This window comes from Physcomitrium patens, chromosome 7, assembly GCF_059467195.1.
Source record: "Physcomitrium patens ecotype Gransden chromosome 7, ASM5946719v1, whole genome shotgun sequence".
NCBI classification, from domain to species: Eukaryota; Viridiplantae; Streptophyta; class Bryopsida; order Funariales; family Funariaceae; genus Physcomitrium; species Physcomitrium patens.
This window is the reverse complement of record NC_143416.1, coordinates 1,562,473-1,589,973: the sequence shown is the minus strand read 5'-3', so window position 1 is coordinate 1,589,973 and position 27,501 is coordinate 1,562,473. Positions and strand designations below refer to the sequence as shown.

The 27,501-nt window shown below is 43.2% G+C and overlaps 5 protein-coding genes across 16 annotated transcripts; 3 read left to right on the top strand and 2 right to left on the bottom strand.

The window, feature by feature from the left end:
• The first annotated feature begins 1,100 nt into the window (after nt 1–1,100).
• Nucleotides 1,101–5,263, top strand: LOC112285040 (glucose-6-phosphate 1-dehydrogenase, chloroplastic). The gene is made up of 12 exons (XM_024525509.3): nt 1,101–1,774; nt 1,954–2,047; nt 2,184–2,413; nt 2,635–2,729; nt 2,907–3,021; nt 3,139–3,344; nt 3,534–3,642; nt 3,767–3,807; nt 3,928–4,048; nt 4,296–4,531; nt 4,630–4,830; nt 4,937–5,263. The coding sequence occupies exons 1-12, from the start codon at nt 1,610–1,612 to the stop codon at nt 5,175–5,177; spliced, it is 1,854 nt and encodes a 617-aa protein (XP_024381277.1). The 5' UTR covers nt 1,101–1,609; the 3' UTR covers nt 5,178–5,263.
• Nucleotides 5,264–8,078: 2,815 nt separating this feature from the next.
• On the bottom strand, nt 8,079–11,051 carry LOC112284299 (isocitrate lyase). Its single transcript, XM_024523993.3, has 4 exons — nt 10,911–11,051; nt 10,549–10,589; nt 8,762–10,361; nt 8,079–8,545 (listed from the first exon to the last, which is right to left on the bottom strand). The coding sequence occupies exons 2-4, from the start codon at nt 10,579–10,581 to the stop codon at nt 8,475–8,477; spliced, it is 1,704 nt and encodes a 567-aa protein (XP_024379761.1). The 5' UTR covers nt 10,582–10,589; nt 10,911–11,051; the 3' UTR covers nt 8,079–8,474.
• Nucleotides 11,052–14,252: 3,201 nt separating this feature from the next.
• Nucleotides 14,253–17,115, top strand: LOC112284910 (isocitrate lyase). Its single transcript, XM_024525273.3, has 4 exons — nt 14,253–14,387; nt 14,539–14,583; nt 14,775–16,374; nt 16,592–17,115. Exons 2-4 carry the CDS (start codon nt 14,551–14,553, stop codon nt 16,660–16,662), a joined length of 1,704 nt encoding a protein of 567 aa, XP_024381041.1. The 5' UTR covers nt 14,253–14,387; nt 14,539–14,550; the 3' UTR covers nt 16,663–17,115.
• Nucleotides 17,116–19,175: 2,060 nt separating this feature from the next.
• Nucleotides 19,176–25,224, top strand: LOC141045595 (uncharacterized). Of its 6 annotated transcripts, none has more exons than XM_073535250.2 (3): nt 19,176–20,416; nt 20,610–20,694; nt 21,275–25,224. In XM_073535250.2, exon 3 carries the CDS (start codon nt 21,766–21,768, stop codon nt 23,398–23,400), a length of 1,635 nt encoding a protein of 544 aa, XP_073391351.1. In that variant the 5' UTR covers nt 19,176–20,416; nt 20,610–20,694; nt 21,275–21,765; the 3' UTR covers nt 23,401–25,224. The 6 variants fall into 6 exon arrangements, with proteins under 6 accessions (XP_073391351.1, XP_073391347.1, XP_073391349.1 ...); XM_073535246.2 differs by having other exon boundaries at nt 20,610–20,703; XM_073535248.2 differs by lacking the exon at nt 20,610–20,694.
• On the bottom strand, nt 24,142–26,252 carry LOC112284911 (uncharacterized). 7 transcript variants are annotated; one of them, XM_024525276.3, is made up of 5 exons: nt 26,167–26,252; nt 25,515–25,621; nt 25,242–25,386; nt 24,749–24,835; nt 24,142–24,470 (listed from the first exon to the last, which is right to left on the bottom strand). In XM_024525276.3, exons 1-4 carry the CDS (start codon nt 26,179–26,181, stop codon nt 24,788–24,790), a joined length of 315 nt encoding a protein of 104 aa, XP_024381044.1. In that variant the 5' UTR covers nt 26,182–26,252; the 3' UTR covers nt 24,142–24,470; nt 24,749–24,787. The 7 variants fall into 7 exon arrangements, with proteins under 7 accessions (XP_024381044.1, XP_024381045.1, XP_024381047.1 ...); XM_024525277.3 differs by having other exon boundaries at nt 24,142–24,459; XM_024525279.3 differs by lacking the exon at nt 25,242–25,386 and adding an exon at nt 25,143–25,221.
• Between the last annotated feature and the right edge of the window lie 1,249 nt (nt 26,253–27,501).

Here is a 27,501-nt window from a genome sequence, read left to right as displayed (position 1 = left end):
TTTTCTTCGGCAAAATAAAAGGTTTTGGATGCAAAATAATTCAAAGAATAATACTGGGAGTTCTTATATTTTTTCCCCCACTAGCATCTAAAAGAAACAATTTAGAACTATTTCAAGTAGTATAAATGATTTAATCAAGGTTTTATTGAGAAATTTCTCCTCTCATGCCAAAAGAAGATATAGCAAGAGCAGTCCAAACTTGCATATATGTGGCAAAAACAAAAATTATGGTGGTATTTACAATACCCTATGTATATTGTAGTTGTAATTTTAATAATAAAATAATAAAATAAAATCCATTGGTCTTAAACTATGTTTGTATAATCTTAGTGTATTTCACATTGTAGATGTGATACCTTTAAGTTTTTTTTTAATTGAATAATATATATATATATATATATATATATATATATATATATAAATAATTAAAAAAATTGAAGTTTATTTTTATTATTCTAATAGTGATATTTAGCAATTCAGTTAAATCACAAAGATTGTTATAAATTTTACAAAAAATAATAATTTATGTTTATAAATAAATATTTGTATGTATATATATATATATATATATTTTTTGGTTGAATTTACCAATGTCAATCATATAAAAATGTAATTAGTTTTTCATGCTGTTGTGCATCCATGGAGCAATGAAAAGAAGATAATTTCACATACTTGAAAATATTTTCTGGTATTAGCACTAAATATTAATAATATAAATCATGATTTTCAAGGAAACATAATGGAAAATAGACCCTAATATATTTATCTGCGCAGAAGAGGAACTCAGAGCAGTTTTGTGCTGCCCGAAACGAAACCCTCACAACCCTAGCCACGGTCTTAGGTCGACCAAGCGAGGCATGAGGCCAGTCGCGATGCAAAGCGGGGACGCAGTCGAGGAACTCGACGAGGAATCCCGTCCTGGACGAGGAATCCGGACCCACATCGGAGGAGTCAATTCAGCTCCAGTCAGCAACAAAAATCCGGATAAGCATCTTCTGGGCACAATTGTTGTGTAACTCACTCACTGCCCATGTCTCTTCGCCCATCAAACAATCCCCCATAAAGCTATTTGCAGCAGCTTTATGCCGAATCAGCTCTGACGCAAACTGAACCCAAGCGCAGCTGCGATGCCATCCTTCCTCCCACAATTCGATCCCGCAGACGTTGCCCAATCGATCTCAACGCCATCGATCGCATCTCTGGCTCTGACACCCCGCACCTCTGTCTTCTAACGCTCTGGAGGCGCCGGCGATGAGCTGCTTCGAGCTTCTTTTGAATTCTTGGGTGGTGTCTGCGCTGTGGAGAGTGGGCGTTTTCTGATTTTTCATCGAGTTGCTACGTTTTTGTGCTTAGTGTTTGTGTTGATTTGGTGATGTCTATTTGGATTTCTGTGTTTGTTCAAGTTGAGGTTTAGTGCTATTTGTACAGAGCTTCGTTTTGTCCAGTGTCATTGTATACTAAAGTAGGGCATTGTTGGCGGATGTGAACCTTCCTCTGCGCACACGTATAAGCGCTCGGTGTTGTGAGTGCGATCGTACATTTTCCGAGTTGCTCGCGAATGCAATACTCTCTGTAGTTTGAACTAGGTCCCATCTTCGTGTTTTCCGCAATGGCGAGCAGTATGGCTGCGTCTATGGCACCTGCCCTCTCTTTCTCCCCTCGTCTGAGCTGCAACGGTTGTGACCAGTCTACCTTTCCTTGCGTCTCTCCGACATTTCGCCGCAACTCGAGACTCCGCAAACTCATCCACAATGTGCAGCATCGCAGTCGCTCAGTAAGCATATATATATATATATATATATAAGTGAAAATATTTTGTGTACTCTAGAACCCTTCGAGTTTACTCCGCAACTCTTGGAAATTGGCACGAACATTTTCTTTTGAAAGATGTGTGCATTGGATTCTAGAATAACACCTGCTTCCTTACCTGTTCATGTGTACTCAATCGAGTAGAACGCAAGGACTACAAAATTGGAACGGAAGCTGCGGGTTGTAGCAGAAGCGGCTCCCACTGATTCACACGGTGTGCAAACAAAGACAGCTGAAGGTATGAGAATAAACCCAACGCAATAATTGACATGAATTCACTCGAAAATTACCTAACCTTTCTCTACGTTTTTCTTTTGGAGACGAATCTAGCTCTTTAAAAGCTCTGTGTTTAGTGATTAGTTCTGTGTTTTCAGGAGCTGTTGCTAATGGCCAAGCTCTGCCAACTGCTCCACCAAGTGAGAAATCCGAGAATGGGAACAAAGTTCCGGAGAACCTTGAGTCTCCTGACGGTTACCATGGATGGAACGAGCCTAACACGAGTCCCTTCTTGAGTATAATTGTGCTTGGCGCTACTGGAGACCTCGCCAGGAACAAAATCTTTCCAGCTTTGTTTGCTCTTTACTACAGCGGAAATTTGTACAAGGTATATGTATTTCATCGCAGCACGGAAGTGAAATTGTTCAACTGGAAGAGCTGTAATTCCTCATTGCTACTTTTTACAGTTTTGGAACAGCTCCGTCAAAGTTATTAGAAACTTTTTGTGCGAAATTCTCACGCTGCACCACCTTCATACGATACAATTGATCCCCTTGTTTTTAAGATTCTCATGCAGGGGTGAGTTGGTGTGAATATTTCCTTGCGCAGAAAATCGCCATTTTCGGATACTCGAGAAGTGAACTTACGGACGAGGAGTTTCGAGATATGCTTAGTGAGAGCGCGACTTGTCGAGTTGATGAGGGGTGTGTACTTTCGCCTTTTGTCACCTCATACGCGATCAGTGACTTCATATGAGTTATATTATAACTTTCCAGTAGGGCTCATCGTTTTTGTTTCCAGTTTTACAGCACGAGGCTCATGTTTTGCAAGGTAGTAGTTTTGGCCTCAGATTTGCTTCTCTGTTTTCTTTCAATCTGCAGTGAGAAATGTGAGGAAGCCATGGAGACATTTCTGCAGAGTGTCTACTATGAGTCAGGCGGCTATTCAACTTGTGATGGCATGAAAAAATTGGACAGCCGGCTAAAGAAACTAGAGGTTTGATCAATTCATTACCTCATTTTTTTTAAAATAAATCAGTCGAACAAAATTCAGCATGCGTCTAATGAAGTTGGAAACTCTCACATTTTAAAGGGTTCTTGCTGATATCACCAGGGTATGGGTGAAGCTAATCGCATCTTCTACTTGTCGGTACCCCATGAGGTAGTACCAGACGTCAGCAAGTGCCTGAGCAGAGATGCAGAAAGCAAAACTGGGTGGACACGGCTAATTGTAGAGAAACCCTTTGGCGTAGACTCCGAGTCATCAGCGAAGCTGGCTGACAGTCTCTTGCAACATCTGGACGAAAGTCAAATATACAGGTCTCTATTGTTGGCTTCTCTAAGTTTCAGGTTTTATTCGGAAGTGTAGATCTAAAGAACTTAATGATTTTTGGTCTTTCCAAGTGTCTCTTAACTGAATTATATTAGCTTTTTACGGATTGTTTTTTTTCTTTTTTTCTCGTTGGTTCATGCCATGTTGTGTAAAGAAATACCTTCTTTCCATTGCAGGATCGATCATCACCTGGGAAAGGAGCTCATCGAAAATCTCACTATTTTGCGTTTCTCCAATTTGGTTTTCGAACCGCTCTGGACTAGAACTTACATCAAAAGTGTCCAAGTGAGTATATGATTCACATTTCTGTCCTAAAGCGTACTCAACCATGTAAAGAAATGACTTTGAATGTTAGAATCTCGAGATTCCGTATTGTCTAATCCTTTGCGGTTGCTCATATGGTTCACAGGTGCTACTGGCTGAAGACTGGGGCATGGAAGGCAAAGGAGGGTATGTTCTGTTTTTATGAAGCTTTGATGCAGTTTGTGGCGTCTTAATATGTCTCTCTTTCACCCAATCTTCGACCTCAAGTAATGCAGTACATGATGGCATCTGTTTGTGAATGATCAGGTATTTCGATCAGCAAGGAATCATCCGCGACATTGTACAGAGCCACTTAATGCAAACGATAGCTCTCTTCGCTATGGAGCCGCCCGTCAGCTTGGACGATGAAGACATCCGCAATGAGAAGGTCCACACTACGCTCTCGCCTGCTACGTTGATTTTTTCATTGACTCCAGTACCTGGCTGCTGGTAGAGCATTCAACGTTGGCATGGTGTCAAATTGACTTGCAAACTCTTATGGATTTTCAGCAATCATTGCCGAAGTTTTATATCCCTCACTTGTTAAGTCCAGTTTTGTGTCGCAAACTAGTTTTCGATCCTGTCTGTTGGTGATCATATTCTGGCTTCATCAACAAAAAAAATTCTTTACGCAGGTCAAGGTTCTACGATCAATGCGGATGCCATCGCTGCAAGATTTCTGCTTAGGACAATACAAAGCCAGCGTATCCAAGGACGGAAAATCGAGAATTCGTAGTTACTTGGAAGAACCTGGAGTTAATCCGAATAGCCTCACTCCGACATTTGTCGCCGGAGTCCTGTACATTGACAATGCTCGTTGGGACGGGGTTCCCTTCCTCATCAAAGCCGGCTATGGACTCATCAAACACAAGTATATGTCCGATCCTTCTATTCCTCCCCTTCTCCTGTCATGCAGAGAAAGTTGTGTAAGTTCTTACAGTTTACTTACACGTGGGATTCCCTCCTCAGAGTGGAGATCCGCATCCAATTCCATCACGTCCCCGGAAACCTCTACCGTGAACAAATTGGCATGAACATGGATATGGCCAGCAACGAGCTCATCATCGCTGTGCAGCCAGAAGAGGCAATTTTCCTGAAGATCAACAATAAGGTGCCCGGGTTGGGCACGCAGCTGGACTCCTCCGAACTCAACCTCCTGTACAAAGAAAAGTAAGATAACCTTCATCATTCCTCCCCAATAATTTTCTACAGTATTACTACACATCAGCTTGATTTAGAAACATTGATTCATGGATCCGTTGAATGATTGAAACAGGTACGATGGCGAAGTGATCCCAGACTCTTACGAGCGCTTGATCCTGGACGTGATCACGGGCGACAACCATCTTTTTATCCGCAGTGACGAGTTACAAGCCACATGGGATCTGCTTACACCGCTGCTGAAAGAGATTGAGGAGCTGAAGGTGGCTCCGGAAATGTATACCTTCGGTGGTCGAGGTCCAGTCGGGGCCTACTACCTAGGAGCCAAGCACGGCGTTCGATGGGCAGATGAATAATGTATATCATACTGAGCATGATAATTTGTCGATATCACACAACCTTGTAAAACCTCAATTTAATTAACTGAGTTCCTATACAGCGATCAGATGAGCATTTTGTCTATGGATCTGTTCAGATGATTTCTTATTTGTCTTTGTCGACAAACGAGTAAATTCGGCATTCCTTATAAGTTCTGGTTTTAAAGCACTCAGATTTCGCATGTTGTTTTGGACATACTAGTGAAGTCTACACGATGTCGATATGATCTGACAAATCTTTAAGGGCAGTTGTGATTCGTCACTGGATTTCCAAGCCACCCATTCAGGAATCGCTGTTGCCAAGTGGGTAAATCTAGCTCTGCGTGGAAATGTGCTAAGCACCAAATAGGAATATTCACCGAGGATGTGTTTTAGAGGATTTGGCAATATCTCATCCCAAAATTTGGAGCCATATCTTACTGCTTTGCTTACGTGAGACAGTCATGGGATTGACACACATACGCTTAGAAGCTTTTCAAATGCTCGTTGCATTCTGATTTTTGGTTCAGAACTTTCATATTAAGGGGATTTAGACTTAAGGATTACTGTAATGAGATCTCAAACTATCTAGTGATATTTTGAAATATCACTTGATACTTCACGAAATCACCCACCTCAGGTGGGTGATTTTAAAATCCAAATATCAAAAGAGCGGTGGGTGAAATATCAAAAACTGCCTCACTTGCCTCAATTCTCTTCCTTCTTTGACTCCATTCCAATGGATAATAAAGTTGAAATCAGTGGTAATATTAGTTTAAATTGTGATATTTTGGATTTGGTATTTCAAGTGATCCTCAAAATATCAAGTGCTGAATCCCAATTATTGGGTTTTTCAAAAGTGCCAAATTTGAACCCCCCTATTGTTAACAAATTTTGTCACCTTTATGGTTTAATTTTTTTTTGAGTACAATAGAAAAACAAACCAACTTTGATTAGCTTTAAATAGTAGCAAATGGTCGAGAGTTACACTATGATTATAGATTTGAAAAGATAACCAATGATTTATTGTTGAATTTAGATATGTAGTAGAAATATAATTTTCCACAACATATTTTTTTTTGTATTTGTCCAAAACCTAGAACTTCATCCAACCCTAAGCTCTTTCTTACTACATGCACCATAGCCACTATTTTTTGTTCTTGTTTCTAGATAATTAATATAAATTCATTATAAAGGATTTTGTTTGAGCATTATTGTGTGAATGATCATTTATTGCTGCATAATCATTGACTAATACTTATTTGTGGGTTTTTTAGCTAATGCAAAACATTTGAAGTTATTAAGCACAATAGGGGATTATATAAAAAAAATTTAAATCTATGATTTTGTACTAGTAACCACTTTAATCTTAATAGACTTGACAAAAAAGATTTTTTAATAAATATTAAATGACATTTCTTATTATTTTTACATACACATAATAAGACACCACCAAGATTTCTAACATCATATTAAAAATTATTCCAGAAACTACTGTACTAACACCAAATTATTATATTATGATTTTCTTCAAAATATATTAGTATTAACTCTTTAAAATATAGAAATAATATGACCCACATTATATTTTTCCTCTATGTTTAACTATTTAATAATGTAAAGAACACATTGCTAAAAAAACATCTAACTATAATATATATATATATATATATATATATATATATATAGATATGGAATAGTTCAAAAGAAATTTACTTCAGTGCTATCAATTAATTTAAGTTCTCCTGACCAAATATTCCAATTTAAATCTCATATTTGCAAATACAGCATCAACCACTACTGATACCAAAACTGTAGTTACATTTTTATTATTGTTACAAATTCTAAAATATTTAAAATCCTCAAAAACTTCTTACAAGTAAAATACAATAAAACTAAATCTTGCTAAATAGAAAATTCTGTAGGGCTATCGATATTGAAATTAACTTTCCTTTAATCAGCACAAAGTTTGTAGATTTAAAACCCCCTTAAATTCCAACAAAATCTTGATTTGTACAGACATGTTACCGTAACAAAATCAATTCAAACTATTGATGCTCAAAATACACTAATTGTGAAAGCAATAAACGGCAATAATTTCTCACGCATCGAAAGATATAATCTGCCATATCATGCATACTTCAAATGTGTTATTGAAAGCTAGCGAAAACAAACCTTTTTGTGCTTGCCGATTCATGCTATATGTCACATGTTTACGAGGGGAATAGTTATGACGAATACCCACTTCAAGAAAGATACAATTCAAAAATAAACGAAAGAAACAAAACAAAAGCTACTTTCAAAAGCCTGATAACATCCAAATTGCCTGACAACTACCAAATATTGAATATTCTTTCCAACTCAGAAAACTAAGCATCCACACAAGACCATTCAATGCCACATCACGAGGCGACACACTAACTCGGCAGTAAGACGACTTACGCAAAAGCTTACGATTGCATACATCTCCAAACATCTACTGCTTCCCCTATTCTACGTTATCTTCACAAAATAGTCAGATTTTACCGTAAAAAGTGGCGGTGATACTAAAAGATACTATAATAAATCCCCTCACGGCAGCAAAATTCAAACACCGTCAGCATGAGAATCAGGCGGAAGGACCACCTGTACCGACTCCTACGTTAGTTACATTCCAACGTCCAACCTTAAAATGATTGCTATTACATGCCCAAATTAAAATCTATTAATTAAAAATGAAATGAAGCATAATCTACCATACCTAAATTCTTCAATGTTAAACAGCATAAAAAATATACACCATTCAACAACTGCCCCTCAACATATCCAATACGGTAAAACATCACTCACCCAAAAAACATAACCATGAACAACCGAATAACGTAGATTAACGTAAGCATGCAAATTCGCACTCAAACAATGTTTAGAAATACAAACATCAATTATTAATTAATCAACTAATTATAAAATACTCAGTACCAACAAAACAATTTATACGGTATAACAATGACTATACCGAAATCCCGCTAGCAATCAACATGGAACCCTGCCATTGCGACCGAGTAGGGACCTAAAATCGATTTACACGCTCCACATGCCGCACATCAACCCACGCTCCTAGTTCCCGCGACTTCCACCAGCTTGCGCCATGTCCTCAGTCACGAGGCTCACCAAGTTCTAGACGTTCTATCCATCTATCCGATGCTTCACATATATCTGGAGCTGCAACTCGACTAGTTTGCGGAAATCGCAACCATCGGGCGTCTCCCAACCACTGGCTAACCTTCGCTTGCAGGCCTCCTTTCGTCCCCCTCGTCTCTACAACTTCGACTTGGCGTACACCTCCCCACTGTGGTAGCTGTCGTCCTTGAACTGTGTCTCCGTCACACCTGCATCAACAACATCGTCCCACCCATAATCCGTCAGCGCAGGCTCTCCGTCACCAGCTGAGACTCGGTTCAAACTACGCCACACTAATGACAACGAACCCAACATGCAGCGATTCCACAACAAAACCTCTCCCATCATCCCCCCCCCCTCCCCAGTCAATCGCCGTGCAGCGCCGCGCCGCCCCGCGCACATCCACCGATCCCATCGCCACGTACCGTGACCCATGGCTGCGGTGGACGACACTCCTCCCGTCACCGTCTTCAGCAGCTGGTCGTAGTAATTGGCCCCGCTCCACGTCTGGTGAGCCAGCGTCTCCACGCCGTGCGTCCTCTCCTGGCGCTGGATGTCCTGCACGTACGCCAGCATCCCTCGCTGCGCGTAGTCCCGCGCGAACGTGTCCACCACCAGCGCGTTCGAGTGGAATCCCGCTAGCGTGATGAACTGCCAAACGAACCCGAGCCGCGCCAAATCCGGAATGTAGCTCTGCATCTGCTCGTCCGTCATGCCGGCCGCGTCCCAGTTGAACGACGGCGACAGGTTGTACGCCAGCATCAGCTCCGGGCACTTGGCTTTCACGCACGTCGCGAACTCCCGCGCCTCGTTCAGGTCCGGCTTCGCCGTCTCCATCCACAGCAGGTCGCAGTACGGCGCGAACGCGATCCCCCTGGCAATGCAGGCCTTGATGCCGCCGTCGAACCTGTAGTACCCCTCCCTCGTCCTGGGCAGGTCCCAGTCGAAGAACACGCCCTCCGCCACGCCCATCTTGGCCGCCAGCCTCCTGGCGTTCACAATCGACAGCCCTCCCACCTGCGACAAAAACTCCCGCACGCGCTTCGACTTCTCCCCCTCCGACAAGTTCAGCGCCCTGATGTGGTCGGCCACCACGTCCTGGAACAGCCGGATGTTGGCCTCCGCCAGCCACTTGTCCTCCACGGCCTGCAGCGCAGCGCCCGACAGTCCCGCCTCCGTGGCGTCGAGCATGGCCTGCACCAGCGGGAAGTCCTTCACGGCCGGGTTGGTGGCGCCCAAAATGAAGCAGTGGTCGCGCGGGTCAATGTTGGACTGGATCAGCGTCGCCGCGCCGGAGTCCGTCCGGGCCACCAGAATCTGCTCCACGCCCATGATGTCGAACTGCAGCCTCGCCGCCACCAGGCGGTTGATGTGCTCGGAGGTGGCCACCAGCACCTTGCCTCCCATGTGGCCGCACTTCTTCGTCACGGACGCCTGGTCCTCCATGTGAATTCCGGCCGCGCCCCTCTCCACGAACATCTTGGCCAGCTTCACGGTGGCCGTGGTGCCACCGAATCCCGTGTCGGCGTCGGCGATGATGGGCGGGAGCATGTCCACGTACGGGGTGCGCAGCCTCTGCTCCTTGGTCATGCCCAGGCGCGCCTCGCGTTGCTTGCGGTCGTGGAACTGCTGCGCCATGAACAGGTGCTCCACCTTGTTGGGCACCGTCTCCATGGGGTAGTCGGCCAGGTCAGGGCCCGGCTCGTTCGAGGTGGCCGCGGTGGAGGCGCACTGCCATCCGGAGACGTAGATGGTGTCCAGGTACTTTGCCATCTGCACGACCTGGACGGGGTCCAAGGCGCCGAAGGTGCGGGAGCAGGTGCCGTTGGCCTGGTGGGTCTTGAGGAGGCGCCACAGCTTCTTGGCCTGCTCGCTGGAGGCGTATTGCTGTGGGAGGGTGCCCCTCAGCTTGCACACCTCACGGGCGGAGTAAGGGCGCTTGGTGAGGCGCCATCTCTCGGACTGCCACCATCTCTCCACCTCGCCCACCTGAGCCTCGAACAGAGCCTCCTCGTGGTTCACAAACTGTATGATCGACGACACTCAAGCATAAAGTTATTAGATAGTGTTATAAATAAGCCGCGCATATCTAAAGATAGCGTGCGTTTTGATTTTTGTGAGTTACAAGTCTATCACAACATTCTCGAACACCTAGATCACTATTTCTAATACAGTCAGTTCCCTCAAAAATTTCAAGAAATACAAAAGTTACCTGAGCTGCTGCATTCTGATCGTAAAGAGCCATGGTTCCTCCTGCACACAAATCATGTACCACCTTAAGGACCACAAAAAAGTTCTCAGATTTTTAGGTGCTGCGACGTCAAATTGTAGCGAGTTTAACGACTAAAGTCTACTGTCATCGCAGTTGTACTTTGGTATCAAAAGTGTTGTCAAGGTCCCAACATGTGGAAGCGTGACCGCTGTGATATCATTCCTCAGTCTAACAAGTAGTCTGCAATTGAAGGTTTGGAAAAATTTCCCACACAAGACATCTTCAACGCCATCGACACGAAAAGATCTATGTCTAGCTCATTATCACTGCCTTTGAACAAACGACAGAACAAGAAAAAATACCTTAGACACGCCTGTGAAACTCACAACCTCAAAACCCCGAAAGCAGAAACCACACTCGGCTTCGTAAACCAAGTCACGAACTCGATTATGAAAAAATGATGATTCAAGCTTGGCAGAGGTCGGGTTTAATAATCTCTCCCAAGAGGACACCGCCGCCGCTTGGCCTTATCCAAGTGTCAAAGTTGATTGTAACCTCGTCACCCAAGTCGATTCCCACGGTGACAATCCCCGGACGGTTCAGGCTATTCCAGTCGTGAGAGTGAATACTCACAAATTGTCCCTACAAGGCCAACCTGTGAAGTCATTTGCCGCCGAATCCGTCGGCTGCACCACCAGTTGGGGTCATGCTTCTACGGAAACTGCTGGCACTATTTCCGCCCTTAAGGAAAACACCCTTGGTACATGCCTTTCAATTTTGCCCTTTCACAAAGTTTGCGCAATAATTTCATATGGACCCAAATTTCCAGCTCCGAGCAACGAGTGTCGATTGTTCATGACGTGCACTTTGATTGTCTGATTCAGTTTAATTAATACTCGAGCTTCTAGTGTGGGCCTGACTTACATGAGCTTCAGTTTGAGTGCCGGTGTCGCACGTCCGTGTCCGGCACAAAATAAATTTCGAATTTCGAAATTCGGTGCATGCTCTGAACTTGTTCAAAGTTTGCCGTGTTGCCACAATTTACGCCTCCGCGGGTAGCTAAAACGGTGGATGCATGCGGCGCCCCTTCATTGGTTGGTACAGAAGATCGTGAAACTTGTTGATAGGCCGGACTTCAGATGTATTGTTCTTATCTACAGGGTAAATTACTTTGTCCTCTTTTATTCAATTTTACGGTATGTATTTGTTGTCAATAGTGGTTTTTATTATTTAATTATTATTGTTATTATTTAATTTCCTATGCCGTGCATTATTTATCTGGGAATCTTGAGTTTTTTCGGGACCACACCCGTTTGTAAAAATAATCAATTTGTTGTGATAAAATGTGACCTACTTCGATGTGTTTCAATCATGTACATCGCAAATGGATATGTTTTCTTTACTTTCTTCAACATGGTTATAAAATACTTCTGTTGAATTGTGAACCAGACAACATCGGGAATGGAAAATGGAAGGCATACCATCTTCAGAAGAGTGTGTGAACATATACTACAAGAGGTGTACAATTTTTAATAAAAATATGAATTGAAAGTATGATTAACCCGGAATTGGAGCCAACTTACCAGAGGTAAGAATCCTTTGCAGTATGGATCTTGACTATCTATTCCATCCCCAAAGACCTGAAAATGCATAATACACATTCGTGTTAACAAACTGAAAAAGTCTTAAAGCAACAAACAAAAGTTTTTTGGATGGTAAATTTTGTTTGCTTGTGTGCTAATAAAAGAAACCCAATTCACATAAAATCCTAAAGTTTCATGCCAGGTATAAGATTTTGATTAGGACTTGTAGATTAAGTTTTTTAAGGTTTTGATAGAGGTGCAAACACTGAAGTGCATTTGGGCCAAAGTTTTCCTTCAAAATTTCACAAGCTTAGAGTCTTGTTTATGTTGTCTGAAGTTAAACTATAAGTGCTAAGTATTATATTTCAAAACTAATTTGCTTAACTTTGTCAACATTTACCTCCTATTACATCTTTTAACTTCAGACTCTCTTCATAAGTTAATTTTAACTTCAGAAATATCAGCAACAATCTTAAAGCAGATTTACATATTAATATTAATATTTTTATTATTATCATAGTATATAGTTTGTAGTCTTTATATCACGAAGCCCAGTACCAACACAGTGAAGCATCAAGCTAATCTGGTTCAATGCAAATCTAATCCCCTAGGCAAAGTAGGGCTCAGACAACTCTTTGCTGGTTGAGTGCACAGCATGGATTGCTGATGTTGTGAGTCATGGTGGGCCAAATTTCTCATCATTTTTTCCTTACACACACAACCTGAGTTGGAAGCCACAATGTACCAATGAATTTTGCCTCAGGGATGAGGATTCCTACATGGCGCCAATGTGGCAAAGGCAACTAATGTACTGGTGCACTCAACCTGCCACCCACACTTCATAATTTCATTGCCCATAAATGTTAACCAACCAATCATCTTAAACGATATGATTGGTCAGGAATGGAACTAAATAAAAGTGAAAAAATAATCTCATGAATTCACTTCACCAATTTCCATCTTACAAGGGTTTTCCCATGATAATTTGTCATGGGTTACTAGATCCAGGTCAACAAGCTGTCTGTTGTGAAATTTCTCTCTTCTATGTGGTAAAATACTTTGCTATAGGGGTGGTGCAGTGAAGCCAAAAAGTGTGGTAAGTATGTGGTAAATTCTGAGCACATATTTTATGTTCGACTTTTTTTGAAAAATGAAATTCTTCCATGAATTTTTGTGGTCAGCTCTGAAAGTTAGCATACACAGATTAGGAATTTTTGCAAGCACTATCTTTCAACCAAAGCATCCACTGGTCTCTGTCAAAACTACTGGGGTTCACTCAGCTTGCTTGCTTGTTTGTTTATATACGTCTCATCCCTATATATACGTACGTTTTACATATATTTGTATACACTCTACCTGTGTATGCTGTTATTGATACTATCTTTGAGAATTCACATATGATGAAACAACATTACCACTTTAACACACAAAATAAACGCAGGACTTATTTATTATTGAAGTACTAAATATGAAGTGCTATTCTTATTTATATTTTTTGAAAATTAGTACTAAGAGGAGTGGAAATTCTTATTCGACCGCACACGGTGGGTGCATGATGAAGCGTGCAGTATGTTCATCCTTGTTCCCATTCTACCCATGCACACCAAGTTCTTGTGTGTACATAACTTTGCTCTAGCTACCTTGTACAGATTGTATGGGTTCATAGACACTTGTCATTCCTAATTTGAGATGAAGTATTGCTTGTGTCAAAATAGCCTATTTTAGTTTTGAAGGAGTCTACTTCCTGTTACTTCCCAATCTCACACTCAACCAGAAGTACTATTCACCGAATCTCACACATTATTCTAGCCAAATTTATTCTTTTCAAACGAAAGAGAAAAAAACTATTCACCTTCACCGGTGGCTAACATTACCTCGTGAGGTAATAAACTCATGATTTCTCAGCCACCGAATTGCTTCGGAAATTTCTCAAACCCAGTCAGATCAGCCGCAGTCCTTGATCCACCTGTTAAGTTGTTGACGGATGAGCGAAACACAGTAGCGATGACAAATCAATTATCAGCTAAAAATAAATGAAGAAATTCATACGTGGATAATCAAAAATAGCATGTTACTTCCCATATAAAAGGAGCTCGTCCTCCCAAATGCTCTCAGATTGTGATTGACACCAGATCTAGGTCACAAGGTCTCACTGCACTTTGCGTACCCTTGCTCACGGAGTAGTAAGATCGAAAGTCATAGTCTTTAGTTGCCTGTACAAAGTGCTCCAATTTTAGCGTACTACTCCGATCCAAGGTAGTGAATTCACTAACCTTTCTCAACTACATTTTCATGACTTCATATATGAATGCTCTTTCACACTGCAGTTTTGTTTCTTAGAGAACTCGAGCTATTGAGATATTCTACACAGCAATAACAGGGACATCTGTGTGGGTGATTCGTACAGCAAGAAGTCCTGATGGCTCTATACAACCAAAATGCCGCTGTCGAGGTAACTACTTCATGACATTCTGCATAACTAGACCAACATTAGCAACAGAATTCGAAGCATTAAATAACCGGTTACATAGCATTACCCTCAATTCCTGCAATTGACACGATTATATTTCCACACTTCCTTTCAAAATCACATATAGTAATTCAAACTCCATCTCCAACTAACATCCGTGTGACACCGCACAGTTCGTGAACCACGAGGAGGCTCTGTTCGAGGCTCAGGTGGGCGAGGTGGAGAGATGGTGGCAGTCCGAGAGATGGCGCCTCACCAAGCGCCCTTACTCCGCCCGTGAGGTGTGCAAGCTGAGGGGCACCCTCCCACAGCAATACGCCTCCAGCGAGCAGGCCAAGAAGCTGTGGCGCCTCCTCAAGACCCACCAGGCCAACGGCACCTGCTCCCGCACCTTCGGCGCCTTGGACCCCGTCCAGGTCGTGCAGATGGCAAAGTACCTGGACACCATCTACGTCTCCGGATGGCAGTGCGCCTCCACCGCGGCCACCTCGAACGAGCCGGGCCCTGACCTGGCCGACTACCCCATGGAGACGGTGCCCAACAAGGTGGAGCACCTGTTCATGGCGCAGCAGTTCCACGACCGCAAGCAACGCGAGGCGCGCCTGGGCATGACCAAGGAGCAGAGGCTGCGCACCCCGTACGTGGACATGCTCCCGCCCATCATCGCCGACGCCGACACGGGATTCGGTGGCACCACGGCCACCGTGAAGCTGGCCAAGATGTTCGTGGAGAGGGGCGCGGCCGGAATTCACATGGAGGACCAGGCGTCCGTGACGAAGAAGTGCGGCCACATGGGAGGCAAGGTGCTGGTGGCCACCTCCGAGCACATCAACCGCCTGGTGGCGGCGAGGCTGCAGTTCGACATCATGGGCGTGGAGCAGATTCTGGTGGCCCGGACGGACTCCGGCGCGGCGACGCTGATCCAGTCCAACATTGACCCGCGCGACCACTGCTTCATTTTGGGCGCCACCAACCCGGCCGTGAAGGACTTCCCGCTGGTGCAGGCCATGCTCGACGCCACGGAGGCGGGACTGTCGGGCGCTGCGCTGCAGGCCGTGGAGGACAAGTGGCTGGCGGAGGCCAACATCCGGCTGTTCCAGGACGTGGTGGCCGACCACATCAGGGCGCTGAACTTGTCGGAGGGGGAGAAGTCGAAGCGCGTGCGGGAGTTTTTGTCGCAGGTGGGAGGGCTGTCGATTGTGAACGCCAGGAGGCTGGCGGCCAAGATGGGCGTGGCGGAGGGCGTGTTCTTCGACTGGGACCTGCCCAGGACGAGGGAGGGGTACTACAGGTTCGACGGCGGCATCAAGGCCTGCATTGCCAGGGGGATCGCGTTCGCGCCGTACTGCGACCTGCTGTGGATGGAGACGGCGAAGCCGGACCTGAACGAGGCGCGGGAGTTCGCGACGTGCGTGAAAGCCAAGTGCCCGGAGCTGATGCTGGCGTACAACCTGTCGCCGTCGTTCAACTGGGACGCGGCCGGCATGACGGACGAGCAGATGCAGAGCTACATTCCGGATTTGGCGCGGCTCGGGTTCGTTTGGCAGTTCATCACGCTAGCGGGATTCCACTCGAACGCGCTGGTGGTGGACACGTTCGCGCGGGACTACGCGCAGCGAGGGATGCTGGCGTACGTGCAGGACATCCAGCGCCAGGAGAGGACGCACGGCGTGGAGACGCTGGCTCACCAGACGTGGAGCGGGGCCAATTACTACGACCAGCTGCTGAAGACGGTGACGGGAGGAGTGTCGTCCACCGCAGCCATGGGTCACGGTACGTGGCGATGGGATCGGTGGATGTGCGCGGGGCGGCGCGGCGCTGCACGGCGATTGACTGGGGAGGGGGGGGGGGATGATGGGAGAGGTTTTGTTGTGGAATCGCTGCATGTTGGGTTCGTTGTCATTAGTGTGGCGTAGTTTGAACCGAGTCTCAGCTGGTGACGGAGAGCCTGCGCTGACGGATTATGGGTGGGACGATGTTGTTGATGCAGGTGTGACGGAGACACAGTTCAAGGACGACAGCTACCACAGTGGGGAGGTGTACGCCAAGTCGAAGTTGTAGAGACGAGGGGGACGAAAGGAGGCCTGCAAGCGAAGGTTAGCCAGTGGTTGGGAGACGCCCGATGGTTGCGATTTCCGCAAACTAGTCGAGTTGCAGCTCCAGATATATGTGAAGCATCGGATAGATGGATAGAACGTCTAGAACTTGGTGAGCCTCGTGACTGAGGACATGGCGCAAGCTGGTGGAAGTCGCGGGAACTAGGAGCGTGGGTTGATGTGCGGCATGTGGAGCGTGTAAATCGATTTTAGGTCCCTACTCGGTCGCAATGGCAGGGTTCCATGTTGATTGCTAGCGGGATTTTGGTAGAATTGAAAGAAGAAAACCTTACAAAAGGTCTCTCAAGATTTTGATATTTGGAGAAAGTGATTATCTAGCATTTTGTTGCAGGTGGTATTCTTATGGGTATTGTTTTTTGGAACTTAGTTAAAGAATATAATGTGACATCATTTTTCACTTCGGGCTTGGTTTTCTTTCTGGTTTTTTTGCTTTTCGTGAAGTTTAATCCGCATTTGGCGTTTTAATTTATATTTTAGTGTTTCTCATTAAGATATTCTACAATGAACATTTTTTTCTCTAGGCTATTACGTGTGATGGGACTTATGAGACCACATTTTTATTCATGGAGAAAGTTAATGACCTGGGTAAAAGGTCGGTGAGAACGGTGGAAGTGGTCCCTGCCTCACGTGCTGTCGTTGCGTGAGACTGTTTGACTGAATCGTACTTCGGGGCTTTTACGGTTTTTGATATTCGTGGCGCCGCCACTGTTTGTGGAGCTTTAAGGCGTAGGTTATCTGATAGAACTTTTGTGCTACTTACAATATTGAGATGTGAACCGTTGAGAGAGACCTCCTTCTGAGTTCCTTGAATTGTTTACTGATTCGTGTGCAATGCGCACTTTCAGTAAGTTCTACTTTCAGATGTTCTGATGAAATGGATAGGAAGAGCTTGGAGGATATGGAGTTTTACCAGTAGCATAGACGTTCTGAGTAAGAGTTTTACGAGGAGTTTTATAATATAGGGTTCAAGTTTCCGCAAAAACCGCCTTTGGACTGTTTCAGATATTTCGTGCATGGCAGCAGGGTATTCAACTGGAAGGAATTTTCACAGGCAAAAGGACTAGTTTTTGTTGCTTCTAGGCATGACTGATTTGAATGTCCTAACTCAACTGTGAACTGCGAATGTAGTTGTGATGCGTTTTCCAGATGCAGGCAAGAAATCTTACAAGTACGCAGCCACAGATGATATAGTTAGCTAATAATTGAGCAATGATTGAAACCTATTTTTTTATGCTCTCCCGAAATTAATACTCTTCAATATCTTACGAGATTACACAAAAGCACTAACTCTGCCAAGTAGAACGAGAACCACTGTCAATTAGTTTGTTAGAAATGTGGACTGAGTTGTGTCTTCGTAGGCACTTATCAAACTTCGATTAAAGAAATAATCTGACTACATGAACAACGTGAAGTGATTACTTGTACGAAACATGCAGTCCAGTTGATATATTACATTGAGATACAACGTGAAATACAGCACCGACTTGATATGGAGACATTTCTGCTTAAAAGTTAAATTGTACAACGATAGACTGCAGTGGTTGCGATTGTAATAAATTCCCTCCCAGAGTCGTCTTCAAAAAGCCAAATCGAAAAAAAAAATTACAAGATTGGAAACAGCTTACAATAATACTCAGCTTGCACGAATGAAGGATGATTAAGTTGCAGATATAACTCATAACTAAATGGTGAATGTCTGCAAAATGTGAATGAGTAATAAGTTACGGATGAGAGGTTTAAGTTCCCAATTAGCATTTGCGAGGCCCTTCTATTTGCCAATTGAGGCAGCTACCACAGCACAACATGCATCAGATATCAAAGTAGTTATTGTGCGTCAGTTTTCACAAGCGCTGGCGGTTTGAGCACCAGGTGGATGGATGGTGATAAGAACGAATGTCCTTTTCATCTGCCATTCACTAACTTGCCTTCCCTTGCAAATTGATCGCGCTCGATGTTCTACACCCTAAAATCACCTGCATTTTACTAAATGTAGCTTAGAAATCAAAAATTATTACACATTTAACGCGAAGGATATATGATATTGTACGTCACAGAATTCATCAAATAGGTTGAGAATACAATCATTTGCGCCACTACTTGCATCTCCAGAGCGATTCCCAAGCATTACAGAGAAAAATCTGCTTGAACATACAATAATCAGTCATACCCTCATTTTTTCAATTCACACACACAACATACCAGTGAGAAATTCCGAATTACGAGAAAATTTACTCTAAATCCATCGGCATATAAGCACACTGTCGAAGCTATTTAAATTTACCTCATTCAGAAAGGCTTGAGTACGTGATCTCCCTTGCTATCAATGGAGTCTAGTGTAGTCGATTAGGTCTACAGATGCATGTGCACAAACTGAACAGATTCTGAACCCTAACCTACAAACCCAAGGTGTAGTTACGAATATCTCAGCAAATCCCAACAAAACTGATAACGAAAGGGTACCGAAATTTGCAGCGACTTGTGCAGTTCAACTCACCTCACTGAACGAGCACAAATCGCCAATCTTGCCACCCACTACGAACCATCTTACACATCACTCCGGAAGCTGTCAATCTCTGTTCTTACAAAACCCTTAAATGGCAATAGTGTGAATGAGGCCGACAGTCTTGCAGTTAAAAGAAACTGCCTCGGTTGCGAGAGCAGGAGGGGTAAAAGGTGTACAGTTAGCAAGCACGGTTGCAACCGTAGGAATGGTGAAGACCGCACTATAACTGTCCCGGAATCACTTTCTTGCAACCTAACTGGTCGCACCACCACTACGGCTTAGCGGTTAGTAAAGAGTTTTTTCGTCATGGCCACTGCACTCTACACGCAGATTCACCGAGATCGCCAAGTTAGCAACTTAGTAAGAAAGCGATGCTGTATCAATTTGATACGCTTTTCGCCACGTGACGTAATACCACCTTACTGTATCGATTATGATCAAATGCTACTCCATCCATCCATACTGCTGAAGGGCAATGCATTACATCTGAATGCTCCAAGTTGGGAATTCATATTGCTCTCAAGAGTTTTAAAGTTCTTCTCTCATTTCAAAAACGCCCTCCAACGCTGCACTTCATGCATTCTTCAGAAAAGACCGTGACATGAAGAATCCACACCTGAGAAAACGCTTCATCAAGAGCAGCTTAAAACCATACAAATAAATAATCTCTCCCCACTTAGTATGCTCCGAAGAGTTTCTCATGAAGCCACAAAACCCATTGACGAAGGCGTACTATTTAGGCCGAGTATGACCAACAATTTGGGTTCGAGTCAAGAACATTTTCCTGGCGTCCACTCTGTCGCTCAAGCCACACTGTTGGACTTGACGAGAACTGAACATTAAAGTTTCAGCATTTAGGGCCCCGTTTAGCGCAAATGTGTCCCACCAGACAAGCCTGAAGATTGCAGCGACCAATGAAGGACTTCCACTTCAGCTGGATCACCACGCGTGGAGGGGCAGGCAGTCCGACTAAGAGGCCAATCGAATAAACCATCACAGAGTCCGATGGCAACCGTCGCTGTGGAGTGACAAGCTGATGGATATGAATCTAGCCCAGAGGAATTCGGGGTTGCATGTGGGAATCCTTGCGGTTGCAAATTTGCAATTCCTTTAATTTTGGAGTTTGTCTGCTCAAAAGGGCAAGGGAAACAAGTTCCGCACCTGTGCACCCCGACAACTGCGAGACCACATCCAGGTCCGCAGCTCTGCCCTTGATCTCCTCTGCAGCAGTCGCGTGAGAGCTATTGATTATTTCCCTTGGTGGTCTATGTGCATCAGCGAGGTCTAATCATGTTTCGCTTAATCGCAATTTCCACCGATAGCACCGGCTGCGAGTTAATCAGGCAATCTCATTCATCAATCCTCAAAAGGTTCTTGGTGCACTACAGCAGGTGGAGAAATGGACAGTCAATGTCAAAAAAACTCAAATTTCAGAACACATTGCCTTAAAAAGAGCTTCACAACTCAATAGCCGTAAGTACGGTATGTGGAAGTGCAGCCTCGAACATTGCCAGCTAAGTTTATAGAAGCAATGCCACCAGTTTCTCAGTCGTCTCCGTTTTCGTTTCACATTCAAGGGTTTGTCTACATTCTCGATCGAGAACGGACTGGAAATAAGGTCGATTGTTGTTTACTTTCTAAAACATCATGAAACATGGGTGTAGTTATTTCTATCCCTTCCTCCACGGGTGCTGCTTGTAAATCGCAGATGAGTGCGTAAGATTGAACTGTCTTGTTTCAAATAGAACTCAGGAGTAGGTAGAAATGATAAACCCGCAGCTGGAAAAACTTGGCAAGCTCAGTATTTCATGAACAAGATCTCATTCCACTTGGTCTGAATCACTGCCGTAGTTTGGAACTTCCTCATGTTCGTTGTAAACGAAGTCAACTAAACATTTCATAGGATAAAAAGGTTTCTTTTAAATAGACACAAACACATGCACACACAAAACAAACGAACAAACGAACGAACTAATAAAAAATGTAATTGACATGAAAACATAATTGTTGATACAATTGCGGTTTCCTAACGCGAATGATTTTTGTCTAACAGATGCACAGCCCAGCTCGGATCAACACTTATCGCCAGTCAGATTTTTACAACACAGAAGTCCTGCGTAGTCGCAAAACGTAAAAATTGCAAAAAGCTGCAGAAGTAAAAACGTGAGGTACAAGGAGCCAACCGGAGCCCTTGCTCACTAGCAATGAGGCTCTTTGCATGCAGCGATCTCACATTAAAAACCAAGTGACGATACTGGAACGCAAAACGGCAAAAAGAACATGTTTTGAAGAAAAAGTAGAGAAAACTACTTTACATAAAGCAAGTGATGTACCTTACCAGGCAAAGAACACTCGAACGAAGCCTGTTGACCAGCAGGTAATATGAAACAACACTCCAGAGGAGCTGCTGATTTATGAGCTTTCAGCTCAACAAGTTCAGAGGATCAAGGAGTTACTTCTGGAGTCGAAAGAAGGAGAAAATCGTCATATGGCTTATTGCGTGTTCGGAGACGGTTGACAACAGATTTCCACAACTACGTGGGTATGGTTGTAGTCTGCAGTTCAGACAACGGCAGTACCAAAGGCGCGAGACTACCCACCGAGATGTATAAGCTTGTATCATCGATAGCTTCTGAGGCAATGGGTATAGGGAAGAGCTCTGAAGTTCTGACCGTACTAGGAGGAAAGGCATCCTGCAGGAGGAAGTTCGTACTGAGTGTTCACCTTTTGGATGAGCAAGGAAGCTTGGTATCTCGCGACATGGCCATCGTGGCTTCGGTGGCCTACGCCCATGACCACAGCCCTGTGGTTCGAGATGAAAAGCCATTTCTAGCTGAGCCACCATTATTCACAACATTCAATGGGGTGGAGTTTCCGGCTCAGGATAGGCCAACTCGCATGGCATCAGGACGTGCTTCCTTCAAGCTGGCTATCTCTCTCCTATCCTCAAAATGTGACAACCGGTTGTTTTGCATTTGCTTCACCCCACAACTACCTCCGGATGCCAGCCCACTCTGTCAACCTTGCTATTCTAAGCCTATTCGAAGCATCTCACGGAAGCGGACCCAGGTGACATCAATATCAATGGGTCCTTCACTACATGGCAACAGTGAAGGAACTTCTACTGTTGTTTCACCACCGTTCATGCCTCGAGGCACTGGGAACCGAGATCACACTCCACCAAAATCAACCTCCCCAGCATCAAGTAGTGACAATGAGGCAGCCACCACACCAGGAAGAATCCAACAAGTCCAGAACTCGTCCCGATCAAGTTCTGTCACAAGTATGCACTACATGTCTCCCAAAGGCCAGAGACGGAACCAAGGAACTGAAGGGCAGGGACCTCCTGCCTTGGTTCTTTATGAGAACTCACCAGGTCAAAGCATTACCAGCAACCTAAGAAATCACATAACAACCTTGGATAGATTTGCAGGTGAGAATGATCACCACGACGGTAATGGCTTGGCATCGCTTTCCTGCACACAGCTGTGTTCTTTACAACACTCAAATATGTGCAAGATGCCCTTTGACAGAAGCACATTGTCATTGCGTCTTTCTCCCGAGTCTGGAAGCCCAACCTCTGGAGCTTTAACATCTGAAAGCTGTGTAGAGAACAAGGACCCTAGTTCAAGGACTCAGACTTCCTCTCTTGACGGGAGCAGGCCCATAAACAACATTCCTTCGCCACCAGTCAATAGGCCCTTCCGTCCGTATGCTGCTGTTGGAGCATGTAAACTTCCCATGACGGATTTTCAACTGGGGATGCCAGAAAGTCCTCCGCCATTCAAGAGACTTCTTCAACAAGCTGCGAGCACAAGTGAAGGACCTGCTTCCTCTCACACAGCTCTTCTGGAGCGACTTCAACAATTGAGGTCAGCATCACCAGCAGGAATTAAGCAAAAAGTGGAAGCGATGCTACAAGGGTACCCAATGGGAACCAGCAAAGAGATTGATCTAAAATTTAATGGTGGCTTCACTGAGATAACATTAGAGGAGGAAGAGAAATCTCTACAGTATATTGAGGTGAACTTGCAGGAAGTAAGCCGTGAAGTTCAGAGAAGGAAAGAGGAACTTCGAATGAAAAGGAGGAGGCTCATGGAAGATGAAGCTCGGATGCATAGCATTATCTTCCAATCTTCATCATGGATTGAGAGCCTTAGCAGAGGATTCAACCTCTGATATTTAACCTTCACCAGTTGAGAACAATGAATGCCAATGAGTTCAAAAAAGCAGGTCCGGCTGCTCGTCGATTGACCTAAGAGGATGTAAAGCACGAAGTGTTTAATAACAGGTATCTAATCCCGAAGCCTCAAATATTAACAGCAATCGGGTATCGACTAACAGCAACAGAACGATGGGTCTTTACAAAGGGCAACAATAGGTACAGACAAGCAACAAGCAGCAGGAACGTCAGTTGTATTGGACAACCGAGGCATGAAGCATGCCTACTGCGTGGGACAGCCACAGTAACCATCAGGAAAAGGAGAAATGGAGAGGATAACTGAAAATTCAATACCAGATGAAAAAAGCGCACTCCAGTATCACAATCATCTAGAATAATTTAGGAGAAACATGAATAAATAGACAAGTGGGAGACAAAAAAAAATTAAAAAATTAAAAAATAAATACACAAAAGAGAAAGAAAACAGTAAAAAAAACACAACAAGCCTCTGAGAGGTATGAGGCTTTCATCTTGAATGTAAAATGACACGGCTTTGCAACCTATGGTCATGTTGGGCTTAGAATCAGGAACACCTGTCAACTCCAAAACCCACAAAAGACGTCGACGGAATACTGCACCTCCAGTCTAGAGCAGTATCAAGTTCTGGTGGAATAGACCTTTGAGTAACCAGAAGAATAGTCCATCTGGTCCTTCGCGGTCGTTGGTAGGAATAGAGTATACATCAAACGGCAACTGCGTAAGCATTGAGTCGCATGCCTATAAATACTTGAACTTACAAAATGTAAAAGAACCTGATCATGATCTACGCTATGATTGATCAGCATTTCATTTAAGGTGACAATATTTACTAACGTCCGCACCTTCCTATAACTCTTCAACAGATTGGCAACCACACTTCCTAGTTACCCTTTGCAAACAGATCATGCATGTACTACACAGAGCACCGCACGAAATTTCTCCATTTCGAAATCAATAGCACATGGTTTGATCCAGCGAAAACTACTGTGCATGATATGACTGCATCTTAGAGCTTCAGTGAAGTGAAAAACCACTCCCTGGTCCACACCTAGCACATATCAATTTACTTTATAAAATAGCACACATTCCACTCCTCCAATTGGCATTGTCATGTAAATGCAAAAACAAGTAGTCTAGTGATCGATAATGCATTTCAGATAAAAGTCTGGCATCCACTCACATGGTGCAGAATATAGAATCAACCAATATAGTTTTAAAATGTCCCGAACTTGTTACGTAAAACCTATCTGGCAAAACGGGCTCCATATCTGAGATTCGGCAAAGGATATATCTCTTTCTGTTTGTACTGAATCTGCTTTTACGAACCTGGAAACTTCATTTCAATAGATCATATTTTCAGACGAATCAAACATATACTCCTGTCCATAGCAGCAAGAAGAGCGTCCCAAAGCCCTACAGCAGCATCGACATGAAGAATAAGTTGGCAACGAACGTGAACTTGGCTTACAGGAGCTGGAATAATAAAAGAACAACCCAATTCATCATTAGACTGTAATTCAGGTGCATTGTTAGCCAAGCCTAAGAATTGCTCGACGCGATGGTAGTGCACCGATGATGTGATGATTCTGAGACTATGTTGGATTATTGAGGTAGTGTACGATGTGCTCTCATGTCAACAGAATGCATGAGAGTATTAAACTGGAAACAGTGGAATACAAATCAAAATCAAATAGCACAATTTCGGCATAAGCTTAAGTACCAAGAAGACGGATGCTAATCCTCCTGTAGCGAACTCATAACCCAGGCTTCGACTGAACTTAGTAGAAGTTACCTCATAACTGCTCAGGAAAATCCACACCTTAGTATACAATTTACGTTGTTGCTTAATTGTATGAGCTCTGCCATGTGCTTGGTACTTGCCAGATACAAATATGAAGAGAAGTGCAGCAGTCATCGTACTGCTCAAAGATGATATCAAATAGGCATGGTCTGCAAGCAATCCACTGCACCATGCAAGATCCAGATGTAGCTCTAGCACAGCATCAGTGTGACTAAAAAAAAATAACAAAGCCAAAACTAAGAGTTTTTGATAAATAAATAAAAACAATAATAATATTTTTTTAAATCTTACATGAAAAAAGACGCCATCACCAAAAGCCCGATTGTTATCAGAAGCACAGCCAAAAGTGGGTGTAAAGGCTCCGAGACTGGGCTAAATAAGGGAACCCCAAACTCTCCCTGTATGTCAAGGCCAAAGGTTTAGAAAACCATTTAAGTCAACTACTGCAGTACAAAAAAATAACGATAGGCCCTGGTAAACCCCTGAAACAAAAATGTCTGATCTCTTGTACCCGGCATTGCGATGAAGCATTGCCACTACTTTACAATATGATAACTACTCATAGGGGGGTAATGTAGAGCTACCGTCTGAAAACATTCCAGAAATTTTATTGAATACTACAACTCCTCTGATAAATCCTGGAGAAAACCCCAACTCTCGATCATACAGATGAAACATACGCACCTTCACTTCCAAACCACCCTAATCCAAGATAATGCCAATACTAGAAAGTACCATCAACCCGATGACCCGAGGGGAAAATGCAGAAGTACAGAGCTAAAGTGATACAATACGAGAAACATCCTAATCCATTCCCGAAAACTAATTTCAAGCTATCGATTCTCATTGTAGTAATCTCTCATTTGCTGAAGACAAGCGGAAAATCCAAGATTACTCCCTGAAAACCGTTTCAATTTTTTGCGAATCGACACAAAGCACTCACAGGTCCAACCGCCATAGCTGCCAAGCGATCGAGCGAGTGGAGGAACAGTGAAGATGAGGGAGAATTGCGCGGCGTGTCCAGGCTCCGCAGCTTGTTTCACTTCGAGACTTTCGAAGCTCGCATGGTCAAGCTGCGTCCAGTTTCTCTCTAACACATGCCGCCTGCCCCGACAGGTTGTCTACCGGGTATTTTCGGCGGGTACGTAGTCCATCATGGGCGGGTATCGTTTGTGAACTTAAACTGGTTCACCGAAGGTTTTATAACAACGAACACTGTAAAGCACGTGAGCTTTTCGATTAACTCCATTCCCGTCTATAACTTCATAGTTAAATGAGATTTGGAATCATTGGAAATTTATTAAAAGACATTTCCCAAAAGTTAGAGAAGTCATTTCCCAAAAAAATTATTCATTTTAAAAATCCTATAAATCTTTTATAATAAATCTTTTTGTAAGGTTTATTATATTTAGTACAAAATATGTTCGAGTTATTGTAAAAAAAATCATTAAAAGGTTATTTTAAGGCAAGATTAAGTTCATTCTTAGTTCTTATCAGTTCTTACTTTATTTTTTAATATTTCTATGACAAAAGCATATAAAATGTTGTGATTTAATACAATGTTCCTTTAAAATAAAAAATACAAATCTTTTAAAATAATTGATAATTTATTGAATTAATAGAGCCTCTATAATTCGTTTATCAAATAAAATATTTGTAGAAAATATAGAAATTAGCAAATTATTTGAAATTATTGAGTGAAACCATTGTATATTAATCTCAATCAATAAATTTATATATATATATATATATATATATATATAGATATGAAAGATGTTATTTTGGAACACATCTAACTATTTCAATACATCCAGGTTTTGACATGCACAAATCAAAAAAACTTATAGAGAATGGTGATAGTTAGTTAAAAAAATAAATGTAAAGCATTCAAATTTCCTTATATATATATATATATATGTATATACACGTACATACATATACATACACACACAATATTATCTTTGTCAAGTTATAGGATTAGTTTGTCTTCCTTAGTATAACTTATAGGAGGTTAAAATTTACAAAGGCCATGACATCATCAATTTGCTTGAAACACATTTTGTACATAAACTTGTTGCTTGTCTAGTGCATTCTTTCTTGCACATCCAATACCTTATTATTCACAAAAAGTGCATCAACATGTACCTTTCATGTCTTAAAAAACTCATAAAGAAAGCATTCTAATTCATCTCCTTAAACCAAAACATTTGATTGGAGTACCATAATAATATTATGCTTCACCAATGCTCATCAACTACAAATCTGCAAACAAAAAGAT

Coding starts and splice junctions, on each gene's coding strand:
- LOC112285040 (XM_024525509.3), top strand. CDS start 1,610: ATGGCGAGCAGTATGGCTGCGTCTATGGCACCTGCCCTCTCTTTCTCC. Junction 3,345..3,533: donor GACGAAAGTCAAATATACAG/GTCTCTATTGTT, acceptor TTTCCATTGCAG/GATCGATCATCACCTGGGAA. Junction 4,532..4,629: donor TATGGACTCATCAAACACAA/GTATATGTCCGA, acceptor TTCCCTCCTCAG/AGTGGAGATCCGCATCCAAT.
- LOC112284299 (XM_024523993.3), bottom strand. CDS start 10,581: ATGGCTCTTTACGATCAGAATGCAGCAGCTCAG. Junction 10,362..10,548: donor ATCAGAATGCAGCAGCTCAG/GTAACTTTTGTA, acceptor TCGATCATACAG/TTTGTGAACCACGAGGAGGC. Junction 8,546..8,761: donor CACCGCAGCCATGGGTCACG/GTACGTGGCGAT, acceptor TTGTTGATGCAG/GTGTGACGGAGACACAGTTC.
- LOC112284910 (XM_024525273.3), top strand. CDS start 14,551: ATGGCTCTATACAACCAAAATGCCGCTGTCGAG. Junction 14,584..14,774: donor ACCAAAATGCCGCTGTCGAG/GTAACTACTTCA, acceptor GACACCGCACAG/TTCGTGAACCACGAGGAGGC. Junction 16,375..16,591: donor CACCGCAGCCATGGGTCACG/GTACGTGGCGAT, acceptor TTGTTGATGCAG/GTGTGACGGAGACACAGTTC.
- LOC141045595 (XM_073535248.2), top strand. CDS start 21,766: ATGGTTGTAGTCTGCAGTTCAGACAACGGCAGTACCAAAGGCGCGAGA.
- LOC112284911 (XM_090251647.1), bottom strand. Junction 25,387..25,514: donor GTGATGGCGTCTTTTTTCAT/GTAAGATTTAAA, acceptor TGCATGGTGCAG/TGGATTGCTTGCAGACCATG. Junction 24,836..25,142: donor GATTAGCATCCGTCTTCTTG/GTACTTAAGCTT, acceptor ATGCTGCTGTAG/GGCTTTGGGACGCTCTTCTT.